Raw genomic sequence first — 19,787 nt, 5'->3', positions numbered from 1 at the left:
TTAGCTTCAGCTGAGCCATTTGTTTGAGGATGTGTGCGTTGTACTTTTAATATCTGAAGCAGAACGGTTTGTTCCCGAGAAGGCTGAATAATATCAATGATATCTGTGTTTAACCTTTTTGCTCTATCGGTTGCTTTGTTTGTTCCCCTGCTGATAAGATTATGGATTTCCCCATAAAAAAAAAACTCTTGCATTGAGCAACTTTAGCAAAAAAGCTTTTTTTAGCTTTTACACAAACAGAGCCCTGCAAACAAGATGGGACAAGAGCAGTGGTTATAGATATACCTGGGCTCCGGCCTGGTTGCCATGCACACGCTGTAGGAGGCTGCAGCTGCGGAGGAAGAGGAGACACAGAGATTAGTTCTGCTCTGACGGACGGAGGAGAGTCAGGACAAAAAGCAGCATTGGCTGCCATTTCTTTTCTCCCCTATGTTTAAAGCCGCTGATGGTTCCTTTCTCTTCCTCTAACCACGGGGTTTCTGCAGGTTTCACAAAGTCAAATTTAAGACTTTTTGAGACCTTTTTAAGCCTTAAATTCAGGGTCTTCAGTGCGGCTTGTCTGAAGTACAATGTGTGTGTGCGGTGTGTGTGAAAGGGGGAATGACATGCAGCAAAGGGCCGCAGGGCGGAGTCGAACCTGCGACCCCTGCGTCAAGGAGTAAACCCCTACATATGGGCGCCTGCTCCACCATGTGAGCTACCCATGCTCCCTCAAAATGTTTATAAAACCGCATCCTGACTAAACTCTGACATAAACCAGTCTGTGATCCACTGAACATCCTCTGATCTTAACTATTAGTCAAAATAATTCTTAATTTCAGCTTTTTGTAACTCCAAAATTAGGTATAATGTCATATAAATTAGGTTTATTGACCTTGAATATAAATTACTCTTGCTCTCAAACTCCACGCGTCCGGACCCGTCTGCTGAGTCATTTTGGAAGACGTGGCGCAGAATGACACAAAAAAGAAATATTCAGCTGCCGTCGCCGTCGACAACTACAACAACAACAACAACGGCATGCTGCAGACAGAGTAAACATGCTTCTGATAAAGCCACATTCTCTTCTGTCTGCAGGAGGAACATTCCTGCTTTAGATCAGAGCCGATCAGCGATCAATCGGTGTTGCTCTTTCAGTTCCTTAAAGTGAAGATAACAGCAGAGAGATACGAGGACACGTGACGACAACAAGATGTCATGTGAAAACACAAAGACAGCCGGGGACAGCTTGTTCTAGGTCAGGGGTTCTCACACTTATTACTCGGAGGTAATTAGGATACAACAGCTGTAGTAACGAACCGTTATAAGCACTTCTTTGTTATTTGTGTCTCACTAAATCAGTCGTACACACAGTCCTGTCCGTCTCTTATCTGCGGACATGTTGGTACGCTGTTTGTATGTACAAAAACAGCGTAATGCGTTGTTATCAACTGGTATTTAGGCCTGTAGCGACGCGTCGATGACGTCGATGCATCGACGTCAAAATTACGTCGACGTCGTATTTTACACACACACATGTGGGAGACCAAAACATTGCAGGATGGAGGACGAAACCGCAACCTCCTCACAGAATTCCCAACAAAGCCCTGCAAAAAGCCCCATGAAAAGAAAAAGTCCTAAAAAAACAGCTCGCCCTTAATCATCGAAGGTATGGGAATACTTCAAATATAGTCCCAAGTACTAACGTTGGCTAAATTCATTTCATGTTTGTGTAGTGTGTTGTGTAGCCTGCACACTTAGGTGGTGCTAGCTAACTATCTTAGCTCTCCGTGCAGTTTGTTCGTGCTAGGTTAGTAGCTAACGTTAACGTTAGCTAGCTACTGGCGCCTAGGCAGCTGTGTTTTGCTAACGTTATCATCTAATGTTGGCTTGAATGGTAGCTAGCTTACGGCTGCAGAACACAGCTATCTATAGTAGCTAACGTTAGCTAACGTGAACCTTAGCTACTAACCTAGCACGAACAAACTGCAGAGAGCTAAGATGCGTTGGTTAGCCTAGCACCACTAAAGTGCACAGCTGCATTAGCATGTAAACCTACAGAATAGCAGTTAAGAGAGTGAGTTTGATTATGCATCAGGTTTTATGTTGGGACTGTTATGTTGTGTTAAACACTCTCAGGAATGTCTGTACTGTGCACTGCACAGTGTTTTTCTTTTTTTTGCACTACAACTTGATTTTTTTGAACAAGAGAGTTATGTTGGTACTGTAAAAGAGTAAACAGGCTGGCCTTTCATTTTGTATAACAGTAAAATTATTTTATTTTGTGTAAAGCAGAAGATTTTTTGCTGTGCAAAATTGTTTAATAAAATATATTAAGAATTTTTTGGTATTTATTTGAGATACATTATGGTTTTTATTAATCGAGCAACAGAAAAACAATCGTTATATTAATCGTCCAATTAGTCGTTAGATTAGTCGACTAATCGATAAAATAATCGCCCGATTAATCGTTTAATAAATAATCGTTTACCCCCAGCTCTACTGGTATTGCTACCAAAGGCTAACCTGGCTAGAGAGCTAATAAAAACAATGAAAATCCGACTTGTAAATAAAACGAATTCAACTCGGGTGGGACGTCATTCCCAGCTTTCGGCTTCCGAGGTAAATAGAACGCACTATTAGAGCGACGTTACGGAGCGCTAAGCGATGTTGGGTGACGTCACTTCTTGTTGACGTTCGAAGTATTGTCAAACAAAACGAGGCTAGCTCACCCCTCCCTCCTCCCCCTCCCGTCCCCACCCTTCCGCGCACTAACCCCCCCCCCCCCTCAAATCCTTCTTGTCGGTTATTGGCTGGAACGCTGTTTGTTAGGTTTGGTGGTGCAGGTTGGCCAGTTTGTTTGTGTTGGCGTTGTTTTTTTTACAGTGTGTTCAGGGGACAGGCAGCTAGCGGATAGTGAGATGTATGCTGTATGTGACCAAACATGTTGTAGTCTAAAAAACACGTGACATCGCCTAGAGCACCTTTAACTACAGAAAATTAATGTGCGTAAATTTTACCTTACGTTAAAAGTAATCCACAGAAGATTGCTGAAATAATTCATTTTATTCAACACAACATTAAATGACATTTTCCAAAACTTTCAATGAATAGGAACCTGCCCTCCCCCTGAAATATGATTGCCACCCCCCTAGTGCCCCCCAATCCATTGAGCTAGAGTGCTGTGAATTTAACAAATGTGATTTCCATTGGATCAGAGTACTGTAACTTTGCTGCCTGTTCTGCCAATCGCTGCCTTTCCATTTGAATGAACAGATATATACTTTAAACGCAAGCGGTGTACTTAGTTTAGTTACTTAATTTTTAGGCCAAAAAAGTAGAAACATATTGAACTCACTGGAGCACTTGTTGCTGTAAGAAATAAAGTATGTACTTCATCTCTGTTCTGTTTCCTTTTATCTGAAAGGTATGTACAGCAAGGGTGTCTTTGTCGAAGTTTGAAGCAAGTTTATTGTAAGTGTATTGGACATTATTTTTTATACGGTTCTGTGACGAAAAATCTTCCCAGCCCTTGTCACATGACCAATTAATGTTTCCATATATCCACATTCTTGCCTTAAGAGCCCATAGAAAATGTGCATCGTCTTTGGATATAGGTAAGTTAAATTATTTATGAATGTGAGGTGTATTATTTAGCCAAAATTGCATTGTGTTGTTCTATCCTATCCAATTTCTATTTATTATTTATTTCTGAGCAGATTTTCTATGTTGTATTCAGATAAAATCCCCTGCCCCCCCCCCGACTGATTATTAGTCCTCCCTGTGCCACCCCACTTAACCCTTGTGTTGTCTTCCCGTCAACCTTGTTTACCTTCCTGGTCAAAATTAACTTTTTTTTTTTGGCACTTTTCCAACTTTTTTTTTTTTTTTTTCCCAATTATGACACTTTAAAAAAGTTTTTTTTTTCACTTTTCTCAATACTTTTTAATTCATGATCAATAAACCTAAATTATATGACATTATACCTACTTTTTGAGTTGAAAAGAAAAATAAAAAATAAATTGAAATTATGAATTATTTTGACTAATTAAGATCAGAAGATGTTGAGTGGATAACCACAGACATGTCAAACATGTCTATGTTTGGTCAGGATGCTGTTTTGAAACAAAAAAAAAAAAAGTTTTTCAAATGCTATGAAATTGAATAAAACACAAGTAATCAATTAATTTTACCTGCGAACAATGTTGTATCTAGGTTCCATACAACGTACATGCATGCTTCCATGTTATTTTGGGCAATTTGGTTGAAAGAAGCCCATATTTCTGATATAAAAAAACTTTGAAAACAGGTCAAATTTGACCCGAGGGAAACACAAGGGTTAAAAAAAATCCTGGAATCGCCTCTGTGTGGGAACCCTACTCCGCAGTCCTCACCTTCAGCTGCAGCCGAAAGGTTTCTTCTTCGTGTGGGTTCTAATGTGTCTGTGTAAAGTTCCACTCCGGGCAAAAGATTTCTTACAAAGTAAGCAACTAAAGGGTTTTTCTCCTGTATGAGTTAGCGCGTGTGCCTTCAGATGTGACTTGTTTAAAAATCTTAAAGCACAAACTGAGCAGCTGAAAGGTTTCTCTCCTGTGTGGGTTCTCATGTGTCTATTTAAATATCCACTCTGTGCAAAGGATTTCTGACAGACTGAACAGCTGAAAGGTTTTTCTCCTGTGTGGATTCTCATGTGACATTTTAGATGTGTCTTTTGGCCGAATCTTTTCCCACACTCAGAGCAGCTAAATGTTTTCTCACCAGCACTACATCTGGAATCCCTGACAGGAACGTAATCATTTTTCGGAGAGTTTAAACCTGACTGAGGTTCTCTGCTCTCCTTCCAATCAGCACTGTCATCAGTCTCAGGATCAGAAGAGTCTCCAGTCTGTACCTCAGTATCTGGTTCTGAATGTGGATGTGAGTTCCTGTCTGGTTCTGCTCCTCCACAGTCCTCTCCATCAGCTTCTGTTTCCATGTATTCAGTTTGTCTTTGATGAAGCTGTGAGGACTGAGCTTCCTCTCCATCATCTTCTTCACTCTTCACAGGGACAGAAGTGAACAGGAACTTGATATCAGCCTCCTCCAGCCCTTGAAGCTGCTCTCCCTCCTGACTGCTCCACAGTTGCTCCTGTTCCTCTTTAATGTTTGGGGGCGGCTCTGGCTCCTCCCGGTCCAGACTGGAGCCCCTCTCCTGCTGCTCAGGGGGAACCGAGTCTTTAACCACCGACACCTGCTGGACGTCTGCAGGAAACACAGAAACACACATTAAGGAAAACTGTGACTTCATGCTAGAGCCCGACTGATATATCGGCCGATATTATCGCGCGATATTAGGCATTTTCCAAACTACCGGTAACGGCATTTATAATGGCCGATTTTTTTTTTCCTTTTTTTTTTTTTATATTCATTCATCAGAATCATTTATAATGACAAATAAATGATTCTGAATAGTTAAAATAAATTAAATAAAATAAAAACAGACGAAACACCCTTCAACCATGTTATGAGTGTTGGCATTGCCTTTTTGTTCAAAGGACTTTAAGTTTCATATCTTAAGTTTGTATTTTTATACATTTTATTTATCAGAACTTTAATATATTTTGATGTTCCTCTGTTCTGTTGTGACAATAAAGCAAGTTCATTTTTAAACTGCATTATCACATTATTTTAATGAGGACTCAAATAACTAATGTTAGGGAAATCTGTTTATGTTTTGTTACGCATTTCTGTTTTTTTATTTATTTATCGGCGGATATATCGGAATATCGGATTTTTAAATCACCAAATATTTGTATCAGTCTTAAAAATCCTTTATCAGTCGGGCTCTACTTCATGCTAACTTGGGCTATGTTCACAGTTGGCGCTCTTTTTTGACAAGAAAACGTTGACTAGGGCGCTTTTGTAGTGGAAAAAGGCTGGCAGAGTTTTTGGATCCAAAAAGCAGCCGAGAGCATCTTTTGTTGCTGTGACCAAGGGTCAACGTTACAGGATCCGAGAGCGCTATGTGGAGCGGTGCTAACGTTAGATAAAACAAAGTGGTTTTGTTATTGTGTTTTTAATCAAAGGACTTTAAGTTTCAAATCTTAAGTTTGTATTTATATACATTTTATTTATCAGAACTTTAATATATTTTGATGTTCCTCTGTTCTGTTGTGACAGAAGTTTATTTTTAAACTGCATTATCATTATTTTATTGAGGACTCACAAATAACTAATGTTAGGGAAATCAAAGTTTGTTTTGTTAGGCATTTGTTTTTATATCTATATATATATATATATATATATATATATATATATATAGATATAAAATAGATATATCGGAATATCGGATTTTTAAAACAAAGCGGTGGAGCAAGCTATAGAAAGAACAGAGGGAGAGAGAGAGAGAGAGAGAGAGAGGGGTTCTAACGTTAGATAAAATAAAGTGAGTTACCTGTACACGGAGCAACCGTTCAGTTACGGTAAGGATCAGAATACAGCCGCTCTCCTGTTATGGCAGCGGGGCACCCAACTTACTATTTTTTTTTTTTTTTTTTTAAAGTGCTCGTTTTGACACTGACCGGCTCAGATTATTATTCAAAGTGTCTGACAACATTATGGGAAGGATTTCTAAGGAAGTCATCCTCTCTGTTGCACAGTATGCCTTTAACATGAAACAGCCCCAAAATCATCATCACCAGACTCCATGTAACTAAATAGTAATTTTATCATCGTAAAAAGACACTTCTTACCAAGTTGAGAAACACAAAATAAAACTACGAAAAGCCGTCTTGGTTTGTTTTTCCACTTTTCCAACAATCAGCACTCTGGTTTGGTTGAAATAAACACACCATTTAACAATTTACACGTGAAAATATGTTGGCAAAAGTACTGTTATTAACATGAAGTCAAGTGTATTTAGCGACGACGATCAAGGAGCTATTTCTGGTTAAACAAAGATTTTACTCTTTAACAAAAAGGTCTATCTCTGTAGGGATTAGGGGTGGAACGGTACACTGAAGTCACGGTTCGGTTCAATGGAGGGAAAAGCATAACAAAAATGTAGAAGGCAATTTTTTTATTGTGCATGTCTCAGGCTGTACCACCTAGTGTCCCACAGTCTGTCCCCTGAGCTAGCTCTCTCAGGCTGTACCACCTAGTGTCCTACAGTCTGTCCCCTGAGCTAGCTGTCTCAGGCTGTACCACCTAGTGTCCTCCAGTCTGTCCCACCTAGTGTCCTCCAGTCTCTCCCCTGAGCTAGCTATCTCAAGCTGTACCACCTAGTGTCATCCAGTCTGTCCCCTGAGCTAGCTGTAACAGCCTGAAGAGTATAAAGTAAGATGTAAACAGTAAACAATAAGTAGGCTACCCCACATCATCTCCAGACTCTATCTGGAACTTGTAAACAAAATAAGACAATCAGCTAGTAGTGTGATATGGAGACAAGCGCTGCTCTCATATGTGAATGCACAGAGCAGGGCTGTTAAAAGAGCAGCTTCGGTTGCACTGAGCAGTTGGCGAATTGTGGCGTTAGCTTCACACGCTAACAGCGGAGCTAGCAGCAAACAGCGAAGCTAACGGCGGAGCTATCAGCTAACGGCGAAGCTAAAAGCGGAGCTAACAGCGAAGCAAAAGGGCCTGGAAGCCATTTGTGGTCGAGGCGAGAAGGGATACAGCTACGTCCGTGTTTGGTTGTATATGAAGGGACTAGTTTGCTTCGTGTGGACTCACTGGACCGACTCGACATGTAGGCGCAGCTCGGGAGCTTCAGAGCTAAGGCGGGGCTACAGATTAGGTGTCCGTACAGTAGTTCCACATTACATTAATTCATTTGCACGTGAGTTTTATTTATTTTTATACCGTGTATTCGCCGTGTAAATTCATGTACCGAACCGAGACGCCCGTACCGTTTCGGTTCAATACGAATACATGTACCGTTCCACCCCTAGCAGGGATCCTTGTCATACTGTTGTCAGACACCTAATAACAATCTAAGCCTGTCAGCTGCAAAAACTGAACTTTCAGTGGACTCAAATTGATGATGTATTTTGACCATGGCTCTATACTGACTGACACAGTGGAGAATTCAGTCCAAAAGGCGGACGCACTGTTGCGCCTTCTGGTGGCGCAAAAACCATGTGAGTGTCTCCTCTTATTATTATTATAACCTCTTTGGTAATATTGTAACAGTAAACATTGTGAGATGTTGTTTACTGTAACAGCTGTTTGTTGGATGTGAGCTAAAGAAGCAAAATAAAGTCCTTTGTTTTCTCTTTGTAGTCAGTTTCTGTCCATTTGTGGTAGTTTTGCGTCTCTTTTTCACATCATTTAGGACAGTTATTAGCACCATATGTGTGTTTAAAACGTTGGAAAAGCTAGATCGGATCATAAATAGGCTAAATAACACTCTAAACGCTTAAAGATCTTTCTTTTAGTTGCATTCATTAGACTCAGGTGCTGCACCTAAACATAACCTTATTATGGCGGGGAAAAACCCGACATGTGAAAGCTGAACCCTGCGAACAACAGACATATTCAACCGATTCAGCGCCGTTCAGTTACCGTAAAGATCCGAATACAGCCGCTCTCTTGTTGTCGTGGCGGCGGGTCTGATGTCGGTATATAAACAGAGAGTGAACGGCGAGAGAGAAAGGAGTTAAAGGTAACAAACCTGCTGTGTGTAACCGAAGCTGAGGGGTGAAAACAGCGTCCATTCGCTCCCGTTGTCTCTCGTTCTCCTCTTTTGAACGACAGAGTTCCTCCTCGTACTCTGCTATCGTTGTTTCAAACAGCCCAAATATCTCTTCAGCAGCCGCAGTTAGTCGCTGGTTGACAAAAGCTCTCAGCATTCCGACTTTAGACATTTTCACACTATCACAGAAACCTTTTTCTACACACAAACTATCTTGCGTCTAGCGCTGTGTTTACACCGTTACCACGCTGCGTTGCTAAACTACTAGCGTGCGAAGCTAACTTCAACAGCTCCGTAGCTACCGGGAGATGAGTGAGAGGTAAACATTCAGAAAAAGATGAGCAGCACAAAGTCCGTTCAGACAGGTTTATCCGGACATATAGAGGCTCTGCTGGAGCTCACAAACAAAGCGACACTACTGTTTCTACTCACGTTAGGCGCCGTATTGCTCAAATACTAACATCCGGTTCTGTTGCAACTTCGTGGATAACCTTCAAAATAAAAGCCCATAAAGATATTTAATTATTCCAATTCAGCTTTCTATATTTTTCATCAAGCAAGTAGTAGGCTATTCAAATAGTATCACTTTTATCATTTGTGAAAACGTTTTGTTTTAAGGACTTTGATTCATTAAAAAATGCCTTTGCCTGTTTGTTACGTTGCACATTAACACGTTCTTTGAGTTCTTGAATGTTCTTATTTAATCCAGCTCATGTAGAATTTACTGTTTTCTTCTTCATCAGCAGAAACAAGTCAGTTATATTTAAATTTGCTATTTGTATTTACATTTTCTTGTATTTTCATTTGTTGTATTTTATTATATTTTATTGTGAAGCACTGTGATTTTTATCTGTGAAAGGTGCTATACAAATAAACTTTACTTACTTACTTATCAAAGTCATTAAAATAACATCTGTATACAAAAAACGGGTGCGTTTTCCAAAGCAACTGCCTAAAAAAATCAAAACCATGTAGGCCTTTAGTCAGTATCCTCTTATGGGACCTGTAAAACATAAGGATACAGATGTAAGATGGGACTGAAAGAACAGTACAGCATAAAATAATACAAACTATAACTACAACCAGTCCAGTTGGCTTTTTAGACTTTTTTTTTATGTGTGTGTGTGTGGTGGGGTCAGGGGGATAATTCATCGATGATGTAAGATTTAGCCTACCTATGTACTGTTCTATGAAGTACTATTAACAAATTAACAACCTGTATTACAGCTTAAAGGATGCATATGATTAGCATGAAAACGTATCCCAGAGAACAGTTGACTCGGTACACGTGTTATTAACCCTTAGGTTCATTTTGCGTCGGAATTGTCCTTTAACACACACATGTTGTATGTGAGATCCATAGAGCCTTCACTTCACTGTAAAGCATCCAACGCCAACCTAATTGTCCAGTCAAAGCAGCAGGAAACCAAATCAGAGAAAGGTTGTAAAAATACAGAAAAAAAAAAAACATTATGAGGGCAAATTATAACTCAGTTTTCAGATTGTTTAACTATGTACATGTTTCTTGATGCAGATACAGTGCAGGATGTATTTACCAAGAACTGATGGCAAGACGATGTAGCTGTTATGGTTGTGTAGGTTTCTGTTTCCTGTTTTATTTTGGTAGTGTGGTTTTCTGTCTTGTCTTGTTTTGCTTCCTGTCTTTTAGTTTTCCCGCCCTTGTGATTGTCTGATGTTTCACCTGTTCCCCAGCCCTAGTGTCACCTGTCCCTTGTTTGCTCGTTACCTTGTGTATTTAGTCTCTGTGCTGTCTTTGCGGGATCATTATTTTTTTTTCTGTGTGTCGGTTTTTGGTCGTGTTCTGTTCTGTGCTGTCTGTTCTTCCGTGGATTTATTCGTCTCAAGTTCCATGTGGTCTGGTTTTCTGCCTACTTACCTGTTTGGATTACTTTGTAAGTGTTCATCTGCCTACCTGTTCATCTGGACATCCTTTGTTGTATTGTTTTTGTTTTATTAAATCATCAAGCTCACCATTACCTTTGCCATCTCTGCATTTGAGTCCAACTACTCTCTGAGACTTAACAGTAGCAGGCCATAACGTGGAGGTAGAAACAAGGGCAGAAGCGCAACACATCAGACCAACGTAGGACTTTTTTTTTCTGAAATGGAAGAATATTAACATTAACTAAAATATAATTATATTAACATAATAAATGCTTAGGTCAAATTAATTCATAAAAACATAAGATGGATACAAAGGCCACTTTAAGGTATTCTGAGTACATGGTAACAAAGCAGCTGCTAGTCAAATATAGAGGTTATCTTATCAGTGCACTACTTGTGGGTATGTTGCTCCTAGTACAGACTTATACATATGGTATCTACTGACAATGCCATTCAATCCTGTGATAACGTTCAAACCAACTCACCATTCAAACTGGGGTTGACTGATCGTACCAATGAACAGACTACATTGCATAACAGCGATACATTTAACCTAGAATCATGGAATGACTTTGTTTGCGGGGGAATTGACATGACTGTCATGTCAAAGTAATGGCAAGGGTCATATAAAAGGAGATTCATATCATCAGGTCGTTCAAAAATTTTACTTGTTTACAAAAACTTTAACAGAACTTTTATTAAAAAACTGTCTGTGTTTGAACTAAGTGCCAAATTCTATGTTTATAGCAGGCTCCCAGGAGGGCCTCCAGGTCTCTCCACTGGAAGAAGAAGAAGAAACACAATTACATTGATTAATCCTATACAACGGACACAAATAAGCAATTACACTTCAATAGTTTGACTAAAACAGGCTATTGAACTGGGCTCACAACTACACTGGAGTAAATAGACTCACCATCCCTCACAGGACTTCCAAAAAACGTAGACGTAATCCACTCCCTGTAATAACATTTAAATGTCAGGGGTTAGTTCAATGCTGTTACATTAGTGTGATGCAAGGCAAAGAAGTCTGCCAACCTTTCTTTCATACACACCTTTTTTTGTTTGGTTTGCCCCAATTTCCATGCCTCGAAAGCATCGGCATAGGGATGTATGCCGCACTCTGGAAAAACAACAAAAAGACCCTCATGTCATCAAAAATGGTATCTCAATGGGGTTTTTATCTCTGCCCTCTCCAGCACTCTTTACGTTGGTGGTGACTACTCTTTCGTTCATAGAGCAAGTTTGACGATGACATAAACTACACGGGCTTGAAGTAAGCGTACAGGAAGGGGTTGGACAATCTGGCGTTCCAACAACCACTTCTGTCCAGTTTGCATTCACAAGGCTTGGGATAGACAGTCCATCCAGGATTTCGCGATTGCGCCAATTCACGCGAATTCAACCAATCACCGTGAATTTGGTGCGACTCGCAATTTTGACCAATCACCGCAACTTTTCCGCAAATTTGACCAATAACCGGAGTTTCCCACGACTTCAACCAATCCCAGCAGTCCCATGTGCCAGACTTTGTATCAGTATGTGACTCAGAGCCACTGACCAAGCGGGAGTGAGAACGTGGTTGACGTCACACGTACGTCGCAGAATTAATTTCCTTGTTTTTGATATGACGACGAGAAGTGCGTCTGACTCAAACATCTCACATTTACCAACAAAACGTACAGCAAAAGACCGTGCAAAACATTTCAGACCGTCCTGCCAACCTGTATACATTTTATCAATGTACGCTGTTACGTTTTTTTTTCACTCTGAAGTCGCTGAAGCTGCTGCTGTTTCCTGTCTGCTCTCTGCAGCGGGCGGGGCTGCTGTTCAGTTTCCCCAGTGACTGACGCGCGCATACACACACACACACACACACACACACACACACACACACACACACACACACACACACACAAATACCCATGGTGGATGCAGGAAAAACTGGAGATGAGACGACAGGATGACCTAAATTGAGGACAGCTACGCTCGTTATTGTAATATTGTAATAAGTACTTTATCGAACCGTATGAATGTGTGTCCCAGGCCAGGTTAGGAAATTAACTAACAATGTAAAGATCAACAAGCCACTGACACATATGTTCAAATTTGATTCGTTCAATAAATTATTATTTTTTTTGTCTTAATTCCACCAGCCATTTTCATATTATACCAACATTTGCAGCATCCTGAGCCTTTTTGCTAAGGTTACTAGGAAAACTCAGCCCAGAGTAATTTTATTCTCCCCGAAACAAGTTTCCTTTTTATTTTTAAATAAGTATAGGAAAAAAAAAAAAAATTGCAACTTTCATGGTCTCCCGCAACTTCATTGCAACAAACATACAAAAGACATCACAACTTTCATCGCAATTTTTTACACAACGTCCTGCGAAATCAGGCATTTTGGGCCGCAACAATCTCAAGAACAGGCAGCGAAATCCTGGAGGGGCTGGATAGAGTCTCCAGCTTCACATTTCTATTAGCCCATTTCCCTTGGGTTGCAGAACTACTCCGTTATCACTAACAACCTGAAAATCCAGCTGGCTCAAGTTGCCAGTGCCTAAAACCACAGCCACAGCTGAATTTAATTTCCCTACTGTGATCTGTCTTTAACCACATTTACAAACACATTGTATTGTAATATGGTTTCTAACAGACTACCGGTATTCAAGATACAAACACGATGGTTTAGAAACCAAAAGACACCCATCTAAAGACACCATAACACAGTAATAACAATAGTACCTATGGTTCAAGTCACCCAGTAATTATGCCTGTAGTATTATGTAGGAAAAATAAACCCACCTCTGGAGGTTTGTCTCCTCTTCTTCACCTGGATTTTAAACTGCTGGATCTGCAAGAAAATGACAGTGGGATTGCATGAGAGCTAATAGGGCGGCATGCACTGTTCTACCTAGTGTTTACTTGTTTAATACTTCAAAAATGTTGTGGCTGAAGAATTGGACCAACATCCAGCGCTGTTGGCTGGCTTTGAGTAAGGCACATTTGGGTAGGGTTGGGTACCGAAACGCGGTGCCAATAGGGCACCGGTACCGACGTAAATGGTAGTAACGAGACTGAATAAGAATGAAAATTTCGGTGCCTCATTTCGATGCCAGACTCATTTTTGTTTTCAGAAGCATCGCTGCACGGGACGCTACGTTACCGTTAGCTAGTAGCTGGATTAAACCCAATGGTTAAAATGCTGACAGCTTACGTTAAGCGGTGGAAAGTGTGACTGTATTACCCTGTAGAGGATTCCAACACCGGGACGTAACAGTCTGACTGCAGCTGCCGTCAGCCTTGTGGTGCATTAAAAGTTATTGTAAAATACCCTTTTCCCATCTGGTGCTTGGTTTTTGTCGTTGACCAGCAATTTACTGGTGAAATAAGTCGTTATAAGTTATAGTTATTACATTATTAATCAATCATTTCATTTTGACCATGTGGCCTTAGCAATAAACAAGCCGTTCTTTAATGTCGCCAACGGTCGTTTTGTGCTCCTTTAATATTTAATGTTATATACATTATAAATATATTATATATTTATATATTTCAGTTCAGGCACCCGCACCGTTATAAAATGTTCATTTTAGCACCGGTATCGGGAAAAAACCCCAAACGATGCACAACCCTACATTTGAGTAAGGCCCTTTTGCTCCAGGAAAAGGCACAGCAATTAATGTCTGCTCAATTTGAATAAATGTGACAGCCAAAACAAATAAATAAACAAAATTAAGCAAACACAGTCACTAATAATAGACAATTCCTACCTCCTCTCCTCTGTCAACCACAGCAGCCTCTCCACCAGTTGTTTTTTTGGCTTTGAACAGTTTTTTAAATTGCTGGATCTATGAGTAAGCGTGACAATATGACATTTAGACATTTATTTTATTTCATTGTTTATTTAGATAGGGACAGTGCATATTAACGGACATCAGTACAAGTACACAATGTAAATATGCTAGAGTTAGCACCGTAGCTAATTTTCATCTGTTGTCCCTAGGCAGATACATAAAAAGAAAACCATAAAAACAGTAACGAGCATGTTCAGCATCAGCAGCGACACATTTCCCAAATTGGATAGCGTAAAGCTGGTTCTATTGCTATTGAAGAATAGAATGCCTTTTATTGTCATTAGACACATGTACAACGAGACTGAAGCAACTCCTTTTCCAGTGTCAACATGTACGTAAGAGAAATATAACATGGAATAAAATAAGTAGTGCAGAAAGTGCAAGAAAAAGGGGGGTAAGGTGCACAGTTCTGAGACGCTATATACATATATAAAAATAGAAAGATAAATATGGTTTGTATACAGTGTGATACAAATGGCCATACATGGCCAAAATTTGGTATAGGCAGGTCAAACTATGAAAAAACGGAAATTGAAAACGCACCAGAAAACAGCAACAGGTGCGTGTCTAATGACGTTAACTGCAGCGATCAAAAACATAGATAAAATGAACAGGGAAACGCCCCACTCATAATCAGTGACTCCTACCACTGAAACCGGAGGCTCACGGTCTCCTCCCTCAGGCGCTACGGCCTCCTCGGCTCCACTGTCAGGAGCTTCAGCCCCCTCCTCTCCACTCAGAGGTGCTGCTGCTGCAGCCCCCTCCTCTCCACTCAGAGGTGCTGCTGCTGCAGCCCCCTCCTCTCCACTCAGAGGTGCTGCAGCCCTCTCCACTCCTGACACAGGCCTCCGGTTTCCTGTGTTGTATACATTTTAGAAGTTCACCATTTCCAAGCAATACCTTTTACGAAAAGTATGTTTAAAAAGCGCACACGTTACCTTTCTTCCCCTTCCTCTTCTCTCCCCGCCTACTCCCCTCATCCTCTGGAGTCCATGCTATCATAGGGACGCATAAAGTAAATCTCAACTATGCAAAAACATTTACATCTCAACAACAATGCATACATGTCAATGTATCAATCTCCTCAGAAGAAGAAACCCATTAGCCTAAGAACAAATTCATTGTAATTATGAATTTGCCATGGGTAGTAAGACCCAAATGTAAGCAATTCTGCATGATGTTACATTTGTTTATGTATGTACATCCATGCTTTGATCAAAATGAGCTTGCATTCTAGCAGCACCCAAGATCAAGTGCTAGAAAACTGCTTGTTCGACCTCAGTGTGCATGTACTATGTGGTAGTTCAGTCAGATATACTGTGAAGTCAAATACATGTTGGCAAGCAAACCATACCTTGCAAAAGAACACTGTACAGCATGTTCATTTTTTTCAGCATCACTTCTGTCTCATTTGACGTGCTATAAGGGCAGATGACCTTCGTGTCGTATCTTGACATTTTTTCATCATACACCCCATAAAATAAAAGGGGTCTGAGCCCAAGGGCCTTCATTTTCTCCATCTGAAAGAGGTGAAGAAACCATTCGTTGTCGTGTCATAGATGAAATATCTATGTGAGTAGTCTGAAAATACGTATCATTAAAGTGCTCATATTATGCTCATTTTCAGGTTCATAATTGTATTTAGAGGTTATATCAGAATAGGTTTACATGGTTTAATTTTCAAAAAAAAACATTTTTGTTGTACTGCACATTGCTGCAGCTCCTCTTTTCACCCTGTGTGTTGAGCTCTCTGTTTTAGCTACAGAGTGAGGCATCACACTGCTGTTATATCTTTGTTGGGAGTCACACATGCACAGTAGCTAGGTAAGGACTACTAGCCAGTCAGAAGCAGAGTATGAGGGTGTGTCCTGACAGTACCTAGGTAAGGACTACTAGCCAGTCAGAAACAGAGTATGAGGGCGTGACCTAACAGTACCTAGGTAAGGACTACTAGCCAGTCAGAAGCAGAGTATGAGGGCGTGTCCTGACAGTACCTAGGTAAGGACTACTAGCCAGTCAGAAGCAGAGGATGAGGGCGTGTCCTGACAGTACCTAGGTAAGGACTACTAGCCAGTCAGAAGCAGAGGATGAGGGCGTGCCCTGACAGTAGCTAGGTAAGCACTACTAGCCAGTCAGAAGCAGAGGATGAGGGCGTGCCACGCTAGCATCTAGGCGAGCATTAGTATAAGCGAGAATTTGCCAACTGTAGCAGAGACATTGCCTTCAAAAATGAATTCAACCCAGACCGCACTTCTGTCATCTGCGGCTGGGACACAGAGTGTTCTGTGCTCGTCTTTACAACCAACAACAGAACACTTTCCGTGGTGCTTCAACATGGTGTCTTCTAAAATCGGTGCTTGTACCTGGTGGGTGGAGACATAGACACTGTACGTATGCTCTGATAGGAGGGGGTGGTGGGTGGGAATAGTCAAATGTTTCGGCCGATGACGTAGACGGCCGTGCCGATTTTGACCAGCTCACCCGGAGACTGAAGGCAGGACACATTCAGAAACCGTATCTCACTCAAAACAGCATGGATGGGTTTTTTTCTCCAAGTTTGTATGCTTGCTATGTTTGTTGTATTTTTTTCATAATATGGGCACTTTAAGAAATATGGCATAAGAGACACTGGGTTGTGAAGGGATATACCTGGATCAAAGCCCTAAAAATACCTTTTACCAACCTCAATCATGGCATATTGGTTTTACAGTTTGGCAGAAATAGTTAAGACAATTAGAATATGTAAATAAATTAGAACTTGACCTTGGAATAGACCAACAACCCTACTTGTAAATCATGAGGGTATGCCTGTAGTCCAATCCCACAGTATTTACTAATATATATAATATATATATAATAAGTGTTAACAAGCAATATAGCACACTGGATGTCACTGGCGCTCAAGCCTATCGTTGATCACGGAACAGGACCACAGAATCAGCAACAGGCACTGGGACACTTGGTCTGGGACGGACCAAAGCCAGGAAAGATTAGATTAAGATTTATTTATTTTAGGACAATGCACATTAATCAACATTTCTGTAAATGCGCCAGTCGGCTAATTTTCAACTGTAGTCCTAGTTGCATGCATGTCTTTATGGTGGGAAGAAACCGGAGCGCGCAAGCACGGGGAGAACGTGCAAACTCCACACAGAAAGGCCTGGGACGACCTGGGTTCGAACCCAGAACCTTCTTGCTGTGAGGCAGAAGTGCTAACCACTGAGCCACCGTGCTATGTCTATATGTCTTTCTATTATCTATATACCTTTGGACAAGGTATGAGGAAGATGCTGTGTGTTGAAATTGACGTTAGACTTTTGCACTTAATAAAAAAGACGTGTACGTAAAACCGCAAATATCGGCCAGCCCATAAAATCGGTCTATCACTAACTACAACAGAAGATCGTACTAGATGTCACTCCTGCAAGCTTAAAAAAAAGGACGCCAATGTCAAAATTTGCATAGGCTCAGCAAAATTGGTCAATAAAAGATTGGCCAAATGTTGCCTTGTCTGATGACTCTCGATTTCTCTAGTCAGGCTACTCAGTGGCGTAATGGTGTATTTTCTTGGTCCATTTGTACCATTTACCCATATGCTCATGGCTACGTCCCGTCAGAAAACAATTTCTTTGTCACAAATGCTCCGTCCAGTGTGTGCAAACACACACATCGAAAAATAATAGTAAAAGACAAAATGAAAAAGGTAAAAAATAGAAATCGTCTCATGTTGTTCTCAAGATGTTGGTGCTGATTTTCTCAGAATGCAGGGATGTGTCATGCATGTATCCTCAAGAAAAAACAGTTACTTACTGTGACCTCAATGTCGTCTAAAAAATGGCTTACATTCCTGTTGCGCCTCATTCCCTTTGCCCACTCGGCACTCTTCACCTTAAAGGAGTTGAGGCGCTTCTGTGCCCTTTTTTTGGCCGGCGTGTTTCTCTGAGCCATTTTCTGAAAAAGAACAGATTAATAACATTGATTAATTTAGTGATTGCCCAATATTTCTGCAGATATTGAGTACGCTGACGTCAAAGGCATATTGTACATCTCTTTGATTGCCTGTATAGGTCTCTACTAGGGCAGGGTGATATAAAATGCATTTGATTTTATGATTGCAATCAACATGAACTATGGTCTCCTAAAACACAAGTGGCAGCACTAGAGTTGCCAGTTCAGGGTATTTGTCAATGCTGCCAACAGCAAAACATTCTCTATGGTATCTAGTTATGACATGTTATCAAAATAGCGAGGCATAGGCTAGGAGCATAAGCAATAGGCCTAGAACTAGTAATCGCAGCTGTGGTGCAGTAATCATGATCATTGATAATCTCTCAAAGCATTTTGTTATCATTAGTTAAGCACAGCCTCATTTCAAAACATCTTTTTTAGTTGATGTCACATTAGAATGCAACCCAACGTCAACTAAAAAGCGTTACATGTTAAATTATTGACTTTATAGATCTCTTTTTTGGCATATTTGTCACATTAGGGACTGTTCATTATTTATATAAGGGGCTACCGGGGGAGTTTTGGGATCTTTAGTCAAAAAAGACTTGACCCTCCCATTGGAAGCAATACAAATTCAACACATGAACTGGTTGCTATGGACTCGTCACTAGGTTTCCTCAGTCGTTGTATATTTTAGCATATACATGGGTATCCTTAAAGCTGCCGAAGCTGAACATTCTCCAAAACTCCATTTCTCAGACGAGCGTCAATGTGGGAGCTTGCATGCTACCACTCCTTCCTTCTCAAATGCCTTGAAAAGGCTGTCGTTTGCACAAATGTAGGGGAGTAGAGAATGCAAAAATAAATAACCTAGAATAGACCACCACATAAGACAGTCATAGCATTGACATTGGTTTGTGAATCTAATCATTCTAGCCGATGCAAAGCATGCCAAAATAAAGTCATTTTGCATATAGCAAATCCAGTACCTCACCTTACCACAAACTGCCTCGTTCTAGCTTCAAGTTGGCAGCTAGCCTATTTGAGGAAGGAATCACATCTGGGGATTTCTTCCTTTAGTTAGGTTTAATTTCGCTTCATTCATTCCCGACACCTGAAAGAGGGTCTAGGTAGCGTTGGCATACACGCGGATGTGATGGGTCGTTTCGCTCAAACATTTAAAAGGCGTAAACATACACGCGGATAGTTCAAAATGCGTACAGCTAAAACACCAATTGGCTTTAGAAAGTGGCGTGTATGTTTACACAAAGTCATGATGTCAAGTTGCTCTACCTCAGTATCTGGTTCTGAATGTGGATGTGAGTTCCTGTCTGGTTCTGCTCCTCCACAGTCCTCTCCATCAGCTTCTGTTTCCATGTGTTCAGTTTTTCTTTGATGAAGCTGTGAGGACTGAGCTTCCTCTCCAT

The 19,787-nt window shown here is 40.7% G+C and overlaps 1 protein-coding gene and 1 pseudogene across 2 annotated transcripts in view; both read right to left on the bottom strand.

Annotated features, from left to right (window-relative positions):
- The window catches only part of LOC116064134, a 21,013-nt gene extending 1,226 nt beyond the window's left edge, over positions 1–19,787 (bottom strand). The window contains exons 1-10 of one of the 2 annotated variants that reach the window (XM_035993155.1): positions 19,654–19,787; positions 18,223–18,363; positions 15,767–15,932; positions 15,351–15,407; positions 15,060–15,268; positions 14,329–14,406; positions 13,361–13,409; positions 11,611–11,678; positions 11,472–11,515; positions 11,272–11,334 (exon numbers count right to left, since the gene is read on the bottom strand). In XM_035993155.1, coding sequence (XP_035849048.1) covers positions 11,277–11,334; positions 11,472–11,515; positions 11,611–11,678; positions 13,361–13,409; positions 14,329–14,406; positions 15,060–15,268; positions 15,351–15,407; positions 15,767–15,932; positions 18,223–18,363; positions 19,654–19,737 — 954 coding nt within the window. In that variant the 5' untranslated portion in view covers positions 19,738–19,787 and the 3' untranslated portion in view covers positions 11,272–11,276. Of the gene's footprint in view, positions 1–11,271; positions 11,335–11,471; positions 11,516–11,610; positions 11,679–13,360; positions 13,421–14,328; positions 14,407–15,059; positions 15,269–15,350; positions 15,408–15,766; positions 15,933–18,222; positions 18,364–19,653 lie in introns of those variants that run through there. The other variant, XR_004895376.1, reaches the window with a different exon arrangement.
- The window catches only part of LOC116064162, a 33,080-nt pseudogene continuing 17,648 nt past the window's right edge, over positions 4,356–19,787 (bottom strand).

The sequence above is a fragment of the Sander lucioperca genome, chromosome 16, assembly GCF_008315115.2.
Source record: "Sander lucioperca isolate FBNREF2018 chromosome 16, SLUC_FBN_1.2, whole genome shotgun sequence".
Classification (NCBI taxonomy): domain Eukaryota; kingdom Metazoa; phylum Chordata; class Actinopteri; order Perciformes; family Percidae; genus Sander; species Sander lucioperca.
This window is presented reverse-complemented; position numbering and strand designations above follow the sequence as displayed.